General features: G+C 39.2%; 2 protein-coding genes across 5 annotated transcripts in view; both read left to right on the top strand.

Annotated features, from left to right (window-relative positions):
* LOC143155116 (uncharacterized) overlaps positions 1 to 4,062 on the top strand; it is a 56,525-nt gene extending 52,463 nt beyond the window's left edge. Inside the window, exon 2 of one of the 2 annotated variants that reach the window (XM_076327477.1) lies at positions 111 to 4,062. In XM_076327477.1, the coding sequence (XP_076183592.1) occupies positions 111 to 243 (133 nt within the window). In that variant the 3' untranslated portion in view covers positions 244 to 4,062. Of the gene's footprint in view, positions 1 to 106 lie in introns of both variants that reach the window. The other variant, XM_076327476.1, reaches the window with a different exon arrangement.
* A 3,884-nt stretch (positions 4,063 to 7,946) lies between these two features.
* LOC143155136 (uncharacterized) overlaps positions 7,947 to 21,597 on the top strand; it is a 49,477-nt gene continuing 35,826 nt past the window's right edge. Inside the window, exons 1-2 of one of the 3 annotated variants that reach the window (XM_076327527.1) lie at positions 7,947 to 8,370; positions 9,597 to 10,799. In XM_076327527.1, coding sequence (XP_076183642.1) covers positions 9,799 to 10,799 — 1,001 coding nt within the window. In that variant the 5' untranslated portion in view covers positions 7,947 to 8,370; positions 9,597 to 9,798. Of the gene's footprint in view, positions 8,371 to 8,403; positions 8,973 to 9,596; positions 10,800 to 21,597 lie in introns of those variants that run through there. The other 2 variants (XM_076327528.1, XM_076327526.1) reach the window with 2 other exon arrangements.

The following is a 21,597-nucleotide window of genomic DNA, read 5'->3' as shown; positions in this document are numbered from 1 at the left end:
TCGCGATTCCTTCGACTTGGCCTAAGAAAAGATAATAACGTGCACGCAGGCCGAAATTCAGCCAACATCGTGAAAGTAATCGGGCAATTTTGTTCTTGGTTTGCAGCCAGAAGAGGCAGCAACAGCAGTACCACCACCACCACCACCAACAGCAGCAACAGCATCAGCATCAACACCAGCATCAGCACCAGCACCAGCACCAGCACCAGAACCAGCACGCCTCCTGGCATAGGACCACTTTAGCATCCTGACCACGGTGACCGTGACCCTGACCACAAACCGAGTAGTCCCGGTACGAGGAGAAAGGATTCCCCTCCTCCCCCAGCGCCAAGCGGGGAAAACGTACGCCGAACGACTCCTTTTGCGGTTACGTCTCGAAAAGATCTCTGGAAGGACCCATCGAGACGATGGAAACACGGAAAGAGAGCCCAGCGTACGGCCTGGAGGGAGCACACTGGTGTTCCAACACATTGAACATCCACTCTGGGCGCATTCGTCGTTGTCGTCGTCGTAGTCGTCGTCGTCGTCGTCGTCGTGATTCTCTTCGTCAGAGCTCTTCGCTTTGATCATCTTTGTTGCGCTGGCTCTCCGTGTTCGTCGCGCGGTTACCTCCGCCGGAGAGGCTACCCCCTCTCCCACTACTTTCAGTCCTCCCCTCCCCTCCCCAACCGCCCATCACCCCACGCCCGGTGATTTTCTCCGTTGGAGAGTTTCGATCCGCGAGTCCGTTTGTAGAGACCTTTTGCCCGTGCGATCGTTTTCATAAAGACCCTCGGGCAGACGTTATAATTTCCTCGAACGGAATTCCAGTTCGCGAATCCTTCTTTCCATCCTTCGAGGGAACGAATTTAGCCAAGCGCTCGTGTCTCGACTGGTTTCTACGAGGCTCGGCCCCCCCCCGTTACGCCAAAACTTCGCGTACGCTCTTGACCTATGTTGCAACTTCTGCCACGAGAGTGGCGCTCTTGTACTCGCTCGGGAGCTTTCAGCATTTGCGCTGACCGATCGCGATTGTACAGATATCGGTGTTCGGAAAACGGGAGAACGATCGCCGTGGTTTTCAAATCATCGTTACACGGTACGGTTCGTTCGACGATCGAAGTAAAATCTTTTCGTCGATGCGAGGTGTGATATACGTAACGCTCGAGTGTACGCCAAGAACGTTGACAAATTTCTCGACGTTTCTCGCGTCGGACAGGGACAAGCGCGACCTGGGGCGAGGGTGCAATACGAAACGACGAGACGAAGGTTTCCATATCACGCCCTATTCGGAGATTTCGTTTTTCAATTCGAAAAGATTCGTTTGCGAAACGTCCTGCGGATTCAGCCAGGTCGAGTCAGAAGTTTTTGCGAATTTTTATCGAAAGAGAAAGGAACAGGAGTTTGGTCCCGATGCAATAAATTCCGAGATCGTATCCAATGTTTTTGTAAACGGATGGTAACCGCTTGTGATAATATCGTGTAATTTTTTCTGAACCGTTTTTTTATGGACTAACTATTATACGGTTGTAGATCGAAGGAAAATGCTAAACACATTGTCGTTTGACCAACGTGGCGTATGGTCATGAAACAACGATGTGTATTTTTGATTCGTTAACGAAACTGAACGTTCTTTGCTAGTCGAACACCGAATACAAGACGGTGTAGAAACGCCAAGGGTATTTAAATAATGCTTAATAGCACGATTAAATACAAAATAGAAACGAATGTTAATATTCGATGCGCGGTACAAAATGTCGGGTTATTCGTCACTCGTTCCGAGCGTTCAATTCGGTATTTTGGATGTATTCAAAAAGAAAAGAAAGAGATAATTTATCACGTCATTCGTGATCGAGGAAGTGACCTTGAGCGGCCAAGGAAGTTCGTGTCGATCTAACAAAACCTCTCTTCCAAATCTTTCGAACCATTTCTGAGCAATTTTTTCCACAAACAATTTAACGAATGTCCATTACGGACATTATTAATATTTCGTTGGATCCCTTGCATTTTTATCTTTAAAAAATAAATCCGAATAAAGTAGCCAACCGGACGAACTAGATTTATATGAAAAAGAAATTAAACCTAAAGAAACAAATGCATCCGAGTCGAATACGAAAGAAATATTGGATAAAAATACGTACTCGCGGACTGAGCTGACATCGAATCGGCAGGATGTTTCAGTTTTCATAGACTGTTGATATCCTGTACTATTTCCGATGCGAGAGGTAGACAAAAGTGTCGTTCGCGGCTTAGAAGAAATCGGATTTCGAGGTTCGATCTCTATTCTCGTAAAGTGGTAAGACGGTGTGTCTGACTCACTCGTTCCTTTAAAAGAAGTAGAACAATCCAGTGTAGCAAGTAGCAGAGGTATTTACCCGCAAAGAGATAGAATGTTAAGATTCTGGTAGAGATAGAGTGTGAATCGAGAGCGGAATGTAAATAAGACTCACGTGTTTATCCTGCTGTGCGAAGTGCAATGTATCATAAATGGATGTAATTTCATAGAATCCCGATGCAACTGTACGATACGTATCCGTTGGTGAACCTGCATAATGGTATGCGTTATCTTTGAAACACAGTAAGGTCGTTACGTTTTAAGTAATTTCTGTTCGTTCGCACGACCCTTTACATAGTAAAGTCTCGCATGTTACGCGCGGAGCCCGAACAATGTTTTACCCCGTAATTTCGGTTATTAAATGTGTAATTAGTTCCCTGAATACTTTTTGTCGGTCGTACTTCGCGTTAATTTCGACGTCGGCGGAGACGAAACGTTGTTACGATCCGAATCAACGGAATTAATTTTACTGCGCACGCGCAAGGAGTATTTGCAATTGAACTGGATGGGCGGTTCTCGTCGATCGCTTCATCGAGCGACGTTGTCTAGCGAAAAATTCGTTTCTGTGTTTCAGTTCGTTGTTTCTGTACGTTCCAAAAATCTTGTTTCGACGATCGAGCTGGATATTATTGTTACTCGATCGCCGTTACGACCTGTTCGTGCTATAAATAATTATTTTGTCGAGCAAGCGTGGTTAACGATAAAGCATACGATATATGTAAGCGACGAGACGTGCAATAACTTTAAACTCGATCATTTCACGTGGATCGTGTAATCCTCGCACGATCCAATCGGAATAGACATCGATGCGATACAGGAAGAATAATATTTATACCCTACGTCTAAGTCGAGTTTACACGCGAAAAGTGCAATATTCTAATCGTGCCGTTGTTTATGTAAATTGGCAAAGGAATTATCGAGTTCTAAATTTATTCGAGCGAAAAGTGTTACCGACGATCTCGCATTGTAAAGTACGGTAATTTGTTTGACGAAAAAAATTTTATTCGCGTAACAGAGGTTTATTTACATTTATAAGGTAATACGTCGAAACGATATCATTTTGAAGCTGTCGTGTTTCGAAATCGATAGAGGCCCGAGCTTTCGTATCGCTGGTCACGAAGGACTTAATATAGCTACGACTAATTAGGTCAGATCAATTTTTTATAGCCTACATCCGTTGAGGTTTAAGTTGTACCGTGAACCCATTTATTACAATATTCTCGATTATAATTTATTTAAACGCGTAGTAAAGGTTATCGAACGAGGACGTAAAGATAAACGTATAAACACCGATAACGTAGATGTATGAGCAATCTGTTAAGCATTAATTAAAGACGGCATAAAAAGTAACAACATCAATTACACAGCTGAACGCATGAAGTGTTAACGAGCGATAAAAAGAGACAATAGCAAAAAAGACGAAATTAAATCACCATATTAAGTAAGTAAATTGAAAAACGTAAGGAACATTCGCGAAAAAGTAGATAATGATTTTAATGCTATTTTTTCTTAAATTATTATTAAGGGTATGGATAGGATTGTAGACGATTGTATTACTCGATTTATTTATTTATCGATCGATCTATTCGTAAGATTAAATTCCATAGTAGCATTGATTATCAACTCGGTAAAGATTGAACGAATACTTCTGAATATTCGAACGAAAATATTTAGGGTAAATTGAAGAATAATTTTTGATTAATTAAAATTAAAGAACATATCATCAAAGTCGCTTTGTAAATAATTATCAATTATGCAAACATTTTTAGAAAAGTTGGGGCGAAAGAAAAAGTACTTTTTGTTTACGAACAATGGAAAAAAAAATACATTGTATTTTCTTTGTAAAAAAGTATTTCGTAAATGTGACAGACACCTGCGATCGTCGAGTACGTTTCTCTTTTAAATCGACCTATTTTCCTGAAAGAGTTGATTTTCGCGTACACTTACTGTTCGTTTGTTCGACTCGTACTTGTAAACTCGACTCTGACAAGCAAGATTAAGGTTAACCCTTTCGGTGCTGAATACTTTTGACGAATGCGTTTTGTGTGAACGGAATGCTCCGGGATCTGTAGCACACTCCAGCGCTAGATATGTTTTGACGTAAAACAGTGATTCCCAAACGTTGGCACTATCCATGCAGATACCTATAAATATTGAAAGCTCTCGTTAAACGCTCTTTTTATTCAACGATAAATGGTTCTTTTGGTTCAGTTGCGCCGTAAAACTTTTGCTGAGTCAATACGAGCGCCGTAAACGGAAGAGTTTGGGAACCTCTGATATATAAAACCAACTGTTTCTAAACTCGAGTGACCTCTGCTAGACACATGCTCTGTTTATATTTTCTTAGTCGCTCGGAGGTCGCGCCATCGTTCGCGTGTGGTTCGATGTACTACGGATTGTTTCTCTTTTCAGTTGAAAACCACTCTACGTGCACCGTTCGAAAATCAATCGGACGTGTAAACACGCCCATAGCGCTGACAGTGGCCAATTCAGAAGCCGTGTAAACACGTCCGTATCGTTCGAAGAATGTAATCTGCTGGATTTATAAACACGTCCATAGCGCCGAAGGGGTTAAGACACTTTCAATAGCGCGACCGTGTATCGAAGGAAGCAAGGAGCATGACCATGCGCGTCTATAACGACGGAAATAGGTGCTATTCGATAGTTAAAGGAAAGCGAAAAAGTATTTCGGAGAACAAAAAGCATGGGACAAGCGTATAGGTAAATCTTTTAGGTAGAGAAAATATTTTACATATTGTATACATAGGACACACAAAACGTACCGTATAATAAGGTATGCACAATTAAGTGTACCTATGAAGAACGACATCTAAATAGCGTTTCTCGGTGATTGTTAATTGTTTGCGAATCAAAGTTGGCTAACAATTGTGCATTTTCCAGTTTCTCACTGGAGAAATAAACATCGTGTAGTAATGATAATTACGTTCGAGTGAAATATCGATAATTAATTATAATTATTTCGATAGCGTATAACACACAGATTTGAGAATTCGCTACTGTACGTAGAGTTGTAGTTGTATCGATTCGACTATAAACAAAAATTCTTTATTACGTCGAATAATACAATTACTTCGACCTTGGCTTCGATCGTCGAGTTAACCTAAATTCAGTTATTCGCTTACACAAAGGATACTAAAGTTACACAATAATTATCGTGTTCCATTTTCTTTTTTTCTTTTTTTTTTTCGCTACGATAATATATTACGACGACGTTAATTATTTAACGTGCTCGCCGGGTATTTATAATATAAATCGATTACGAAATCGCTTTCACTTTCCTTGTGCTTGATGAAGTACGAAAACTGATTAAATTGCACAAATCTGTTTAAACGAGACCGTGAATTTTCAAGCGAGTGTTATACAATCGTCCGAAAAAAATTATATTAAAATATTTAACACCGATAACTTAATTAATATTTAATTCCTCGAAATCGAATAAAGGAAAATATATAATATTGGCGTGACATAAAAATACGGAACGAATTAATATTTACTAGCCGTTTCTCACGTCGGATATTATTATTTCATTCGGTTGTATTCGCTATAAGTTCGCAAATGTCACGTTGACAAGCACCGAGAAAGTCGATCGTTATCAAAGAGAATTCGAATTACTCGGCTGCAACGAGAATAACAGAAGGAGACCTCCGACATTTGTACGAGAAGAGGTTTCATAACGGAATTGTATACTATTAACGCGCGTATAAATAGATGATGCATTCGATGTCCGAGTATACGTTCCCGATTTGCAGTTAACAGGTTGCCGTGTGTCATTGTTATTTGCTACCGATTCATTCTTTCCATGATTTATGGATGAGGAAAATGCCCTATATCACGCAACGTCAGCCGAACGTGTTAAATAATTCAGTGCGTTGCGAGGGTTACATTCTTAACGAGTTCAGAAGGAACTTCAATTACCACGAGGATGAAAAATATTCATATTTCTTCCTGAAAGAAACTCTTCGAGGCGTATAGTATAGTGCTTTCGATTTCTAGAGAAAAATACCGGTTGATACATCCATTAATATTAAATGTGTATTTTTTATTAGAGAAAATAATATGGTTCTTGTTAATTGATTTTGTTTCCTTTTGAAAAACGTTCCGAGTGTTATATATTGTTTATTGAAATAATTTATTATTTGATTTAAAAATGTTCTTATATTTCTTCAGCGGTTGAACACATTATCTGTCAGATTGAATGTAAAAGCTCAGGGAGTGATCTTTCTTACAAATAATTATTTTCGCAGACTGGCGAAGAAGAAATTCTTCGAGAATTCACTGTGTAATCAAAAGGTCCTTGTTTTCTATAGTGAAAAAAAATTTTCGTGGATATTTTTACTCGAACGATTATTCTTAAGAAGCATTTAGATAGAGACTGAGAAGAGACTGCTCGACATCGTGTTCACTGCGATCGTGGTTCACAATATTAATTATCATCACTACCCTCACTACCACGTGACCGTGGAATGTATAGATTTGTACTTGTTTGTTTATTTATTGTTAGGTAGCAAACATAAAAAAAAAAGAAAGAAGCCACGAATGAAAGATTCGCAATGGCAGAGAGGAGCCAACTTTTAGATCAACCTTGACTGTTTAGCCTTTAGATTTTATTAGCTACATAAGAACGACTAAAACATTATTTTGTTGATATATATTGTACGACATTATTGATTATAAATCATGAATAATCTGTAAATATATGAGACCAACGGAACGTCGCATGTTTTCTCGAAAATCATTCGCACAATCCTTAACAGATGATATTTTAAACAAATATTTATTTATTAGCGGTCTCATCAGAATATACCAGTTATTATTGAGTTACGTAATTTATTTTATTTAGACATGATAAAAGTTAGTTTTCGTACGTTTGTAGTTCATTCACTTGTAAGAAATGTATGCAATGCTATGTAAATGCTCTTAAATGAATTTGGAACTTTCAATTTGCTCTTGCATTAGGCAAATTTTTTTTTTTAACATCATTTGTTTTTTTATTAGAAGTAAACTTTATAAGGTAGGTTATATGAATCTATAAAAATATGAATGAACATACGAAGAAGTACCAAAATTATAGATAATATTTTTTGCACTAATATTGATAGTATTTCTTTACATAATAGTAGGTATTTATTATTGTTATTCGTTCAATTTTGCAAATACTACATTAATAATGATTAAAAGCTACACTTCGTTCTTAAGGAAGTATTTATAATTAAATTCTCATATATTTTTCATGCTATGTAGTGCTAAAATTTATAAATGTTACCGATATTGCATGTGAATTTTTTTACCAATTGTATAATTTTTTATACAAAGCATTATATAATTCAATAATATTAAAAAACTCAATTGTATATAACAAATTGTTTATTGGAATCTCGACATTATGAGAATGTATCGTTTCACTACGTTTAAACTTGGCGCCACTACGAAAAGTTGCCGCAAGAACATTGATTGGCTCTCACAAGTTGTTTTTAGTTTTAATATAAAACGAACGATTTATTTTTAAACATGCTACAAATATCTACCGTTACACGCATACAATTTAACAAAACCATTCGAAAGTAATAGAAAGAACAGAAAGCAAAAAATCCGAGTGACGAGTTTAGCGTTACATTGTGTCGGCAGCCATTTTGTTAGAAACACGCGCGCGCGGCTTGGCCACAAACAAAAAATAGTCCGAGTGCTAGTGTGTCCTGAGTTCGTAGAATTTTTCTATCGTGGAAATCTTCTACGTCGGTTTTTGTACACAACTTGTGTCATAACCTTAAGTTAAGTTCCGTGTCGATTGATATCGTGCTGATAGTGTGCAAAAGGCGTCGCTGTCAAAGAAACGTGTGAACGCGTTTGATTGGTCGAAACAAAAAAATCCGCGAAGATGCAGTCTGCATGAAATGCCACATAATGCGGCAGAAATACAATAGTGTGCGCAACGATTGGCCCAGGTTCTTTCGTGACGTTGTTCCTGACAAAAAATGCAATTTTAGTGCCGTTTGAACTGTGGATACTCATGATGTGCACGATACTAATAAATCAGAGTAAGCTCATCGACGTACTATAATGCATGACGCACAGGACACATTCATACACACATAAACGCACACTTGAAAGTGGTAGAGGTCACTAGCCTTACGCACCACGGGGTCGTGTTCTCGTTTTACCTCGGTACCGTGAAAACTTCTTTCAAGCATATTACATATCATTTCAATCGGATTGTTTCCGTGACCGTCAGCCATAATGAGAAAATAATTTGAGAACGAAAGAGGGAAAGAGAACGGAAGAAAAAAAGAGAGATAACAGAGTTGATTGACACGTCCCTGTGGTTTTATAAACTCTTACAGTGCGTAATATTTGATGTACCTTAGATTCAATTATTTCATTTTAACGTTGTTTATCATTGTTTAAACTTGTCAAGCGTTGTTATCATTTCGTTCTTACGGTTCGCCGCTTTACTGTCGTAATCGAATTGTCAAAGAGAAAATAAGTGAGGTTATGAACGTGTCGGCCAATAATGTTAAACTTTGATGGTGTCATTGGGTAACTTGCGAGTCAAACAAATGTCACAGTTTATTTGAAAATACATACAATATCGTGATTCAAAGTGCGTCCGTTGTCGTAAAGTGAAAACGTACGATTGAAGGTAATTCGAAATGTGTAAAACGCAATTGCTGTAACCTTTTGATATATATTTACACTGATTGATAAAGCACAATAAAATGTGTATATTAACGTACTGCGATTTTCTTAGCACGAGCTTTGACATTTTAACGGAATGTTTTAATTTATTGTCTGTACAAATCTTGAGAATTAAAATTTCTGCAAATAGAAATGGTGACACAGATGTTGGGACATCATTTACGCAGAAAATGATTTCATTAAAGCTACTAATCGATTGTAATAGATCTTTTAAGGATTGTGCGATACTTTAACGTATTTGTATAACTCATTTAATGTCGTAAATTTTTACATAATTTTAACTACTAAGTAGTATCAAGTGTGCCGATATATACGAAATTTATATCATTAGGATAGATTATAAAGTGTTGTCAATGTATTATAAAAAGTTGTTTCTGCGTACGGTGAGATTACATTGTTTTCTGTAACATGAAGTAATTCTAACCTTAAAGTGATAGGTAAATCTGATGTTGCGCGATCGCGTTTACCGACCGTCTGTCGATAACATTTGTCTGTAAAGAAATGATTGAAAACATTATTTATAACAATGTAATGTTCATAATGCTAATTTACTATATTTCTTTTGCAGGACAAGAATGAAACATACAAGCGAATAATGTGTTGTTACAAAGGGGAAACCGTTGATTTTAACTTGTGAAGTATGTTAATACATACTCACATGGTAACATGATAATACTAGATTTGGAATATTTAAAAGAATTCTCATATTGGAAAATGTTTGTATATGTTGAAATATTACGGATGCATTTCTGAGGTAAATCAACATAACCATGGCAGAGAGTAACATAGAAAACAATGATTTTAAGAAAACAGTGGACATGAAAGAAACATTAAACGATACAACCAAGTCCGCAAATGAAATGGAAGATGTTGAGAAGCAAGTGGAAGGTATTTCTAGTGAAAATATATCGGAAGAAAATGATTCTTGTGAGAAAGAGTTTGAAATGATCAAAACTATCGATGTAATAGAACAAAAAGAGATTACACATCTTGAAGATTCAAAGACAACTGAAAAGATCACATCTGAAAATGAAAAACAACATTCTGAAACTCAATCGGAAGAAGAAGTAGCAATAAATATTAGACACGAAGAATTAGATAACAAGGCAGAAAAATCTAAGCAACTCGATAATTCAGTTTCAAAAGCTAAAGACTCGCATGCTGCGACCAATGTTTCTCAAGCAGAAGAAACACTGAACGAATTGTTAAAAGTAGTGCACGAGAATCTAAGTTCAAAGAATGGTCGTGAGTCTGAAATGGAGTCTAAAGATTTTAAAAAAGAAGATAATAGTAGTGACGAAGAAACTAAGGAGAAAGCAGATGGAAAATCAAAAAAAGAGACCATTACGAAGGAGATTGTTAGTGTCGAGACAAATGTTCCTGTGGAAGATGAAACTATAAAATTGAGAAGAGATTCTGAAACAAAGCATTCTATAGAGATAGTAGAACATATGGAAGTTGGAATAGTAGGACCACCTACAACTGTTAGTGAACTTATTAACGAAGAACTGAGGGCAGAATCTGCCTTATCGACTGATCAAAAAGTTCAAGATCATGTAGCAGAATGGGTTCAAAATTCTGCTAAAGCGGAAGAATTAGTTGCAGACGAAGAAGATGAAGAAGAAGAAACCCCTATCCATGATATTCAACACGAGAAGAAAAATCTTAGAGAGAAGAGGACCAGGAAGAAAAAAAATAATGACGTTCTTGCCTTACCAACTAGGAAATCTCAGAGAATTGTTAGCAATATCATCAAAAAGAGTATTAAATGGTAAGTAGTACTTTATAACTTTTTACATAATCTTACATAAGTTTATATTTAAAAACTCTTTATTAGTTAATACTATAGCGGAGAATTTTACACATTAAATTATGGTTATATTCTGAAATATCAGAAATGAATTTTTAAACAAAAAATTATGCTTGTCATTAGTTACATTAAGCATAAACTAATCGTTTTAATCGAAACAAGTAAATGGTATGCAAAATTTTGTATTTAAATACAGTGCATATGCTTAAGTGAATATAATTTAATTTAAGCATAGAAATTATTGCTTTTATAGGTTTTCGAGTAATTGTTTCTTATACTATATTATTCTAATTTTTGATAATACTAAATACTCAAACAAATGCAAAGGACACATTTCTTCTCATAACGAATACATTATGTTAAAGACAATTTATGAACACCTTGTGGGTTTTGAACTTAACTTTTCTTTAGCCACCTATAAAAGTAATAAGTCGCATTGAATTTTCTTCATCACCGAGTGAATACATTCAATGCCAAGTAATATAAACAGTTACCCGTGATGTAAAAATAATGAGAACACTTTGAAAATAACTAAATAAATGAAAGTGTTCGTTTAAAGCATAAATTACCCCAACAAAAAGTATAGTAAATTGAGTACAATATTTAATTGTTTTATTTTATATATAACTGGCCGATATCACCACTTACGTTAATTCTAGTTAGAAACGAGTTCTCCATAGAATTAATAGGTTCCTTATCAAATTTCATTTAATTTCGCCGCTCAGTTTTCAAACGACATTTTAGTTCGAGAATTTTTCGTTTCGCGGCATTATTTCGCACAATCTCCGCAGATATAGAAACACGTACGTGTGTGTTTCGAAACGAATGCATGTAACGAAGAGTTGAGACACCGTGTGCAGAATCGTCTTTGTAACGAGGTTGCGGTCGTTCCCGAGCACGTTCTCCGAGTGGAGAACGGCCGCTCACTCGGCACCGACAAATTCGATCGGCGAAAAGTACATCCACGGCGTCGATCTACTTCCTTTTTTCGTCTCAATCGCCGATTCTATCCAAGATTGGCGTTATCGGCCGATAAAGTCGGGATAAGAGGAGCACTGACGAGCGCGCAAACGCGCTCTAACGACGTGGAATCAGGGAAGTGGGAGAGGAAGGAAAAAACGGGGAGAGAAATATTGACCGTAGAACGATAAGCAACGCAGTAGTGTCGATAACAGGATGACTATTTCTGCCGTCGTCTCCTTCCTTTCGCTTACCTGTTCCACGGAACAGAAGTACGTCCTCGCCTACCTTCTTTTTCATTTATTCTTGTTTATTTTCCATTTTTTTTGTCCCCTAACAAATACGTAGTGCGGCTTATCTGCGAGATAATACCGATCGGTCTTCGAGCGTTTGGTATCGTTACAACAGGAAATACAAAAAGAGCGTCAATCGAGTTTGGTCGTTAACCCCTTGGCGCTTGGAATTGCACTTCCTCGAATTGATTGGTTGCTCGGAAATCTTGCGCCCGAACATAAACCGTCTCTTCGTATTTCGCTTATCAAACCGACACCTTTTTTAGTCGCTATATATATGCATTCACGCGTATATATATATTATTAAATATAATATATATATTTTATTATACACTTTGTTAAAATAATTTATATTCATAAACATAACCTATACCTTTAATAATTTGAAACACATTGCGAACACTCTCGTGTACGGAATTTTCTTCTTTATTTATTTATTTTCAAAATGTCCTCGTTATTTTTACATCACATTTTACTATTTATATTGCCGAAGTTTAAGAGCACTTTATTCGTACAAACGTCCATTTAGTAATTTATTTCCAAGAAAGGCGAGAAATCATAAGTTTTCGTAATTGCCGGTCGAAGTTTATTTTGAGTCACGACCGGAAACTTCCTGGAAGCTTCTCAGTCACTCAGGAGACGAATACTGCGGCACAAAAGGTTCCATAACCTCGTGGACGCGTTCAACGGTCATTGAGAGATTTCACGACGCAAGTGTAGTTGTCTTTCACAAGTAAAAGGGCAGCTTATGCAGTCTTCCCGTCCACGGTGTTTAAATATTGACCAAATAAAATTTGATACCCGTAATTATATCAATTCAAGAATAACTTACAACGCTGCTAAATCTTCTTTTATACAGTAACAGATTTTATTACTTACGAGAATTACGATAGATATTATATTTCGTACCGTTTCGCTAACGCGTGTTTATTTTATCGTTTGCAAGTTCAAATATTTCCTTTACCGTTTGCAAGTTTGTCTCTTTACTATAAAGTAATATTATCACTGAGAATAAATAGTGATCGTGTGATCGATGATTCGAAAATTGATAACAATGAACCGACAAGCACGAAAGAAACAAGATTTTATTGCTAAGACTTCAACTATCCTTCAATATCTTCCATTCGTGATGTTCACGTCGATGCGAAAAATAAGAGAAGGTACACGTGAAACGCGTTTCTTTTTTTAGCTTCTTATCAAGAACGAAAACATTGAAAAACGTAAAAACGATGGGTAGTTTTTAAACCATTTTTAAGTAATAGACAGACTTAGAAATAGCTTCAGTGATCTTTCGGTTGGATGCTGGGTCATTTATGACCCGTTCGAATATTTCTTCGCCCAGTCGAGCCGTGTGTTTACATTGTAACCCGAGTCGCTCTCCTTCTTCCTTGTACTTTCGACCTTAGAGCGATTAGACTATATTTCTACGAAATACGTTGTTTCGACGAATGATTCCAGTAATTCGTAACCTTTATTTCGTTTCATTTATTTCGTTACCGTATTTACGAACAAAAATTCACGTTCGCGAATACACGATATATTACAGAACAGACACTTAAATTGGCCCCTGGGACAATTTACATTTTCCCCCTCGCTGGGAAATGTACATTTATTTTACAACAATTAAAAATATTGTCAAGGCAATTTTTCGGTCGTACCGCCACCGATCATTACATCGTTGTGTCACAAGCAAACGTACACACGAACGAAAAGGAAACAATAATTTACGCGCCAAAAAGTAAGCGTGCATAAATATTTATTCACAAAAGAGCGTAGATACACCAACAACAAACCGTTCTCATAAATAATATTATTCGTTCCGCGTGTTCAAATCGCGATATATACTGCTCGAAACGAACAAATATTCTTGTTCGAAGAATAATTTTCGAAAAAAAATAATCTAAAATTACGATACACGGAGTTTGCGAATCATTTATTCGAATTTCGATCAATACGAATTCGATCGAACGGAGACGGTACACCGAGCGTGTACTGTACGGAGAAACAAAGATCGTTCTCGCGAGGAATTACCAACAGTCGGTACCAAGTCGGACCTTTCGGTCGGCCTTCGAAAGGCACCGCGATCAGGCAAAAATTACTCTGCCCACATTCCCTTCACTCGTGGTACCACATTCTTCCTAACCCACGACTGTTCTTTCTTTTTCCCGGCGATGCATCGTATTCGCTCAATTTACGCAAAAAAAAGAAAAAAAAAAAGAAGGCCTCCTCGAACCGCTGAAACATCCGCGACGTTCGTAAAACGAATTACACCCACGGGTCGGATCCGACCCGTGGTGATCGTCGCGCAAGTCTCGAGGGTCGCGTCTATTTCGGTACGCACGTTGTAACCGGATAAACCAAGGGCGATAATACGGACAGATCACCCGTCGCGTTCCCATAGAACGCGTCGTCTAAGAGTACCATAATTATTGGTCGTCCTGATTCCATTAATTATTTAAAGCGGACGTTCGCTTATCCGCCGGTCGAAAGAACGCGCGAGCCGAGGTCTGGTCCCAGGCCAAGGCTGGTCTCACCCCGCGGCCCGGATGAAAGTGGAGCGGTCTGCGAGCGGGAGGGGCGTTAATCCCTGCGAACGGTACCATAGAAACGGTACCGGTGGGGTCGTTACGTGTGCCTGCAGACCGGCGTCGTGCAACCACTCCGGGCCTCCCCGGTACCAGATACGCGTTCAGTGTGCGTGTATGCTTGCTTGCGTGCGTGCGTGCGTGCGTGCGTGCGTGCGTGCGCGCGTGCGTGCGCGCGTGCGTGCCTGCCTACCTACCTACGTGCCAGCGTGCGTGCGTGCGTGCGTGCGTGCGCTCGAGCAAGAACCTACGATATAATCCAGCCCAAGGCCCCCCTAAGAAAAGGGGAAGGTCTTCTTTGTCCCTCGGTCCCTCGGGCGAAGGACCGCAGCCAGATGTCGGCTGACGATCCTTGCGACTGCGTCGACACGCGCGCGTACTTCCTTATCGGTGTAGGCGCGCGTGTGTTCGTGCCGTACGACTGCCGGCGCGAGGGAGACACGTAGGCGTACGCACGCGTACGCCGCGTTCGTCCTCGCTACACGCTGCGCTCACGGGTATTGCGTATCCTTCGCGAGGTATTTTTGATAATCCGTGTGCGTGCACGCGACCCTTGGTTCCCGCGTTCCACGAGAATTCGTGTTACGTCTCGTTCGACGGGACCGCGACGGGATCCCCGGATTGAAACCCGGAATCTCGTCCCGGAGACGAGACACCGACGGAGTTTGCGCGATCGACGCCACGGTGGCTCTCGGTTCGCCCTCGTTTGGCCGGCGGGGTGTGCGATAAACTTTGCGCCAAACTTGACCCTTTCGTACCCGGAGATTTAAACGCGGCTCTCGGTGGCGTGGCTGGAACGTTCTGTGATACGTTCGTCGTGTTTCAGCGTTTTTACTCGATTTATTTCGATTGTAATGTATTGGGTTGCGAGGAAGGTCATTTCGGTTTCCAAAATTGAGAATATGTAATTTAAGCAAATGTTTGTACGCTTTAAAAAATCGTGTTTCATTTTCACCAAAAAAAACGAAATGACACTCCGAACGACCTAATGTATTACTATAAGGGATAGTTTGTATTTCGTTGACCGACTCGCACGAAGCTTCTATTGAAAGCTGATCGTGCTGATTATGCTTGTACCATTCCAGATCGTTTTTTTTAGTTTTCGTAAGGTAGTTGGAGAATTGTGTAGATTCTGTTGATCGTATCGAAGGATTTTTATTTAAAATTTTTGTTCGATTTGTGCAATAAAGAGAGTTTGATATATATATATTTCGTTGACTAGCTCGTACAAGTCTTCTACTAAAAACTGATTATGTCACCATGGGGGGTTTCGTCGATTAATTATTCTTTCTAAACAGTATTTAACGAATGGTAAATGTACAAATATATTGATAATATTTATGTAACATTTTTATCGTACAAAAATTATTTACTCGTAGATAATTCCAAGTAGTCTCGTATTCAATTCATTTGTACCTAATCGTACAGTAACGATCTTGTTTTCGAAAATACGTACGCGGTATAGAGGAAATATGCAATATTTTCCTCAAGGTCGATATTTTCAAGGTTCCAAACTCGCCGACATTTTTCCAAATGGAACGTTCTCACAACCGTAGAATCGTACTTACGAAAACGAGAAATACAATCGTGTACGATACGGTGACCTTTAGATAACCTTCCGAGTAGCTACTACAATCGTGACTTCCCTAACCGTGATCGAAACGATGCCTATACGACTGGATTTTGTTCGAGAAACAAAACACGACGAAAATGTTCCAATGTTTATTAGTACTCTTCTCGAATAAGGTAAACACTCGCCCCTATACAGTAAATTATGATTTTATAAGAATAGCTCCACAGAAGGTCATCGGAAGATCAACGTGCCGTACATCGTTCGGTTTCTCTTTCTTTCGGTTGTAATATCGCGGGGGAAGAAAAAAAATATATTTGTATACATACGTGCTGTCCTATTTGGAAAGATATCGACGACTTTGAAATTTCGAAAAGCTCCGACCTTGCGGGAGAGATATTTTTTCCTCGATACGTTCGATTGCAGACACTTTATCGCATCGACGGAAGCGACCGAGACGCGTTTAGGCGACTCACCTTGCCCGCGATCGTAATATTATAGGGAAATATACCAGGGATCGCTAGAACATGGAGTACTTGTCGTAAAATTCAATGTCGGCTGGGACTCGACGTGAAACCAGCTGGAACGGAACACAATGTCGAGTTCACCGCGATACAATAAACATGGCTACGAAAATCATTCCCTTGGGAATTACGAGACGTTCGGTTTATCCGTAACCGAGTGATCGCGAACACCTCTAACACCTGTCGGTTAGTGTTTCGCGAGTCATGACAAAACGAAATAACAAGCGTGAATTATTCGTGTCCGTCGATATCAACGAAACGTAACCGATCACAGGTAAACGTACGAAGAATCTTTGCAAGTTCTATGCAAAAAGAGCGACTTTATCGATCTATCGTAACGACGATCGTGCATCGTACGATTTTAGGACGATTTCGTTAGTTTTGAAATCTTTTCAGCGTATACTGTTTAAGAAAGCTCTTTGAACTGAGATTTGAATTTTAGCGAAAGTTTTGTAGTTTGGACAAAGAATTTGGAAGTGGAAGATCATTGGAAGTTACTTTTTTAACTGGATATTGTTGATATAGAGTGGATGATATCTGGAAAATAAATAGTAGCTGGAGATTGAACTAAATATTGTAAAAGATGGAAGAAGAATAATTATAATAGTAATTTGTATAATTGTTAGGGACAATCACTGGACGAAAAGGATTTTCTTTTCGAGGTCGATGGTTTCAAATTTTGAAGCTTGACCGATGATCAGTTTGTACAATCTTGAGGAGAAGATTCATTCTGCTTGATAATTGGCTTTCAATATTGTATCAATAACATCGTCATCAGTTTTTTCTCGGTCTGGAAACGAAGAAAATTATTCGGGGGTTCGGTTTTCGGGGAATAACCCCATACAAGGATGATCTATGAGAACCTAATACTCGCAAAAAAAGTCATACGTGGAGTGGTCGTTTCTTTGCCTATTTCTCTAAGTAAGTAGAACCAGTGTTATTGCAAAGGTTACACACGAAACAAATGAGCATTGATAAAGTACGATAACGTAAAAATAACAAATAACATTGCGGAGATATTTCACTCCAGAAAGTAGAATATACGAAAGGTTCGGTAAAAAGGGAAAACGAGAAAGAAAAATTAATTTTTTTTAACACCGATAAATAGAACCCATCGTGTCGTACGCGAAGTGGTCGTTTTTGCCTATTTCTTTAAGTAACTAGATTCCGTAACTGAAAAGGTTACGCGCGAAGCAACTAAATGTTGATAAAACACCGTGAGATCGTGTCTCGTGTTCCACTTCAAAGAGTGGAAAAAGAAACAATGAAACGTCCGGAAGAAAAATTCATTTATTTATCGGCGATAAATACCACCGTTCAAAGTGTCACGCGCGAAGTAGATGTTTTTTATTTATTTCCGCGAGCAATTTCTCGTCCTGTAATTTTCACACACGAAGCGAGTAAACTTCGACAAAGTTCAAAAATAAGATTACGGTGTGTTCCACTTTACAGGGCGTATAAAATAATAAAATATTGCGAAAGGTCTGCGAGAAAAAAGAAGCGAAAGAAAAGGAAAACGAGAAGGAAAATTTTTACATCGTCTATAAATAGTAACGTAGAAAGTGTCACGCGCGAAGTAAATTCAATTTTTTATTTATTTCCGCGAGCAACTTCTCTTCCTGTGTAATTTTTACACCCGAAGTGAGTAAACTTCGACAAGGCGTATAAAGTAATGAAATATCGCGAAAGGTTTGCGACAAAAAAAAAAGAAAGAAAGAAAAGGAAAACGAGAAGGAAAATTTTTACGTCGCCGATAAATAGTATCGGTCAAAGTGTCACGAGCGAAGTAAATCCAATTTTTTATTTATTTCCGCAAGCAACTTCTCGTCCTGTGTATTTTCACACACGAAGTGAGTAAATTTCGACAAAGTCCAAAAATAAGATTACGGTGTGTTCCACTTTCGAGGGGGAATAAAATAATAAAATATTGCGAAAGATCTACTACAAAAAAAAAAAGAAAAGGAAAATTTTGGTATCACCGATAAATAGTACCGTTCAGAGTGTCACGCGCGAAGTAAATCCAATTTTTTATTTATTTCCGCGAGCAACTTCTCGTCCTGTGTATTTTCACACACGAAGTGAGTAAACTTCGACAAAGTCCAAAAATAAGATTACGGTGTGTTCCACTTCAGAGGGGGAATAAAATAATAAAATATTACGAAAAGTCTGCGACAGAAAGAAAAAGAAAACCAGAAGGAAAATTTTGGTATCACCGATAAATAGTACCGTACAAAGTGTCACGCGCGAAGTAAACGTTTTTAATTAATTTCCACAAACGAAACTTCTCGTTCTGTGTATTTTCGCACACGAAGTGAGTAAACTTCGACAAAGTCCAAAAATAAGATTACGGTGTGTTCCACTTTAGAGGACGAATAAAATAATAAAATATTGCGAAAGGTCTACTCCAAAAAAAAAGAAAGAAAGAAAGAAAAAGAAAACCAGAAGGAAAATTTTGGTATCACCGATAAATAGTACCGTACGAAGTGTCACGCGCGAAGTAAACGTTTTTAATTAATTTCCACAAACGAAACTTCTCGTCCTGTGTATTTTCGCACACGAAGTGAGTAAACTTCGACAAAGTTCAAAAATAAGATTACGGTGTGTTCCACTTTAGAGGACGAATAAAATAATAAAATATTGCGAAAGGTCTACTACCACCAAAAAAAAGAAAGAAAGGAAGAGAAGGAAAAGGAGAAGGAGAAGGAAAAATTAATTTTTTTATCGGCAATAAATAAAACCTCTCGAAGTGTCCAATCGACCGTTACGCGATCAGAAACCATTTCCCTGGTGAATACTTTCTCGGGAGCGTGTGCGTCGCGCCGCGTCGCGCCGCGCCGCGTCGGTTCGTGTCTGTCAGCCCTTCCTTGGGATCTTTCGGGCGTGCGTGGTGGTACCAGCACGATGGTGGTGAAGCAATCCACCACTTGGCCGTGAGAGTGGCCCTCCTTCGCTCGTACGAACGTACCTAAACTCTCCTCTTGGTCCCTTCTTGGACGATGTAACGGCTGTTTCCTGGAAGTTCCTAGGTATCGGGATCCGAAGTTCGCCGGTTCGGGCAGGTTTTCTGCGCGGCCTTGAAGGTTTTGGTACCTGAGGCCATGGAAATGCTTTGTCTCTTGGAGGGATAAGACGTTCCCCGCGGTCAGCTCGACAGGATTTCTAAGCCTCGAGTTTCGAAGGCCCCGGCACGGTCTGAATGCAACAACGCGCCCTCGGTATTTTTTCTCGTTGGAAATATTCGCAATAACATCGGTCCCTTCGATACCCAAGAGCCGTGCACCGCGCGTAAATTTACGACAAAGGGCTCGCGTGCAGAATCGGGGAAGAAAATTCGAATCGTTCGAAGAATTCGTTCGCCGATGGATCCGTCTACCGTTTACGCTCGAAATGTTACAATTTAGCGCTCGTTGCTTCCAACGTAGCGATTTGCCGAGTGAACGATCTCGAGACTGGATCGAGGCAATTTCGTCCGAAGTAAATAATTTCGTTCGATAGGGTCGATCGTTGATCGCAAGTGTGTATTTCAGGGAAATCGACGAATCGATCGGAAAGAGGAATTTGTCAAATTGATCGCGCGCATAGGGATTTGAAGTAAATTTCTTTGTTAAGGAACCAGCCATTTTTGCTGGTTGGTATATTTAGCGTTAATCGAGGTACGCGTCGTTTCAATCGAGGTATTTTTGTTATCGAAGGTCGTTTGAGGGTCAGTATCTTATACGTGGTTGAATTTGTGTGTTTTCTTTTTACAAGCTACGTAAATAAAGTATCGTGAAAATTTGAATAGCATGTTTGTAGAGTTTCGATGAACTCGACTTTGGAAACTAGGGCACTTATTGCACGAAATGGGCGGTGTATTTAATTTCAACGTTCAGCGATCAATGTACCGATAGAGTATTTTTGTACGTTACAAATTTCCTTTCCCGTCCACGCTAAACCGTAATGGGTTCCTTTAGTTTAAACTTCACTTTTTAGAATTACCTTTAGTTTGAAACGCAAGGTGTTACGTAGAGCAGTTGTCGACAAGTCGACCGACAGTAGAATCAATTATCGCGCAATTTTTTATCACGGTTAAAGGATTTTAGGAACACACACACACATACACGTCGCGACCTAATACCCCGAAGAAAGCATAGAATCGTGTGAACAATACCGAAAGCACTGTGTTTCCTCATTTACAATTAAAGTCCATTCTGAGCCCCGGGACTGAATTTCGAAAGAACGTCCACCCCGTCTCCCAGTTGACCTCGCTTTCGACCAGGCACAGGCGTCGAAATATCCAAGTCGTCTCGCGTAGGCTGCAAAATACTCGGATCCGTTGGAATCCACCGCTACTAACGTTTCGATTCGCTCAGCTACGTGGAACCCGGCGAATTTCCAGACCGAGATCGACGCGTACGCGAGCGCCATCGGCCATTTTGGTTGGTATCGAACGTACGGAACAAAGAACCGTAGATACTGGGTATTTATCGAATCTCTCGGAACCTGGATATTGATCACCAAGGTCGGCAAACATTCTTATCGCCCTGACGAAAGCCCGCGAAAGAATATTTTTTTTTAATAGTGTAAAACTCGCAATATTTTCACACAACTTTACAGATTTGCACGCTCACTTCGAAAAGTGAGATTTAATTTTTGCTACCCGTCGAAACTCCCGTTCAAGGGGTTGGAACCACTCTCCGAAGTTGCAACCCCATCGTCTCGAAAACCGTTGGAAACGCAAGGAAACCTCAATACCCGGATTCCTGTATATTTTTACTCGCGCGTAAAAAAAAAAAAACAGAAAAGAACAAACGAAAAATTTGCGACATCACCGTCGAAAACTACCGG

Source organism: Ptiloglossa arizonensis, chromosome 2, assembly GCF_051014685.1.
Source record: "Ptiloglossa arizonensis isolate GNS036 chromosome 2, iyPtiAriz1_principal, whole genome shotgun sequence".
Classification (NCBI taxonomy): domain Eukaryota; kingdom Metazoa; phylum Arthropoda; class Insecta; order Hymenoptera; family Colletidae; genus Ptiloglossa; species Ptiloglossa arizonensis.
Note: the sequence above shows the minus strand (reverse complement) of the source record. Positions and strands in the feature narration are given on the sequence as shown.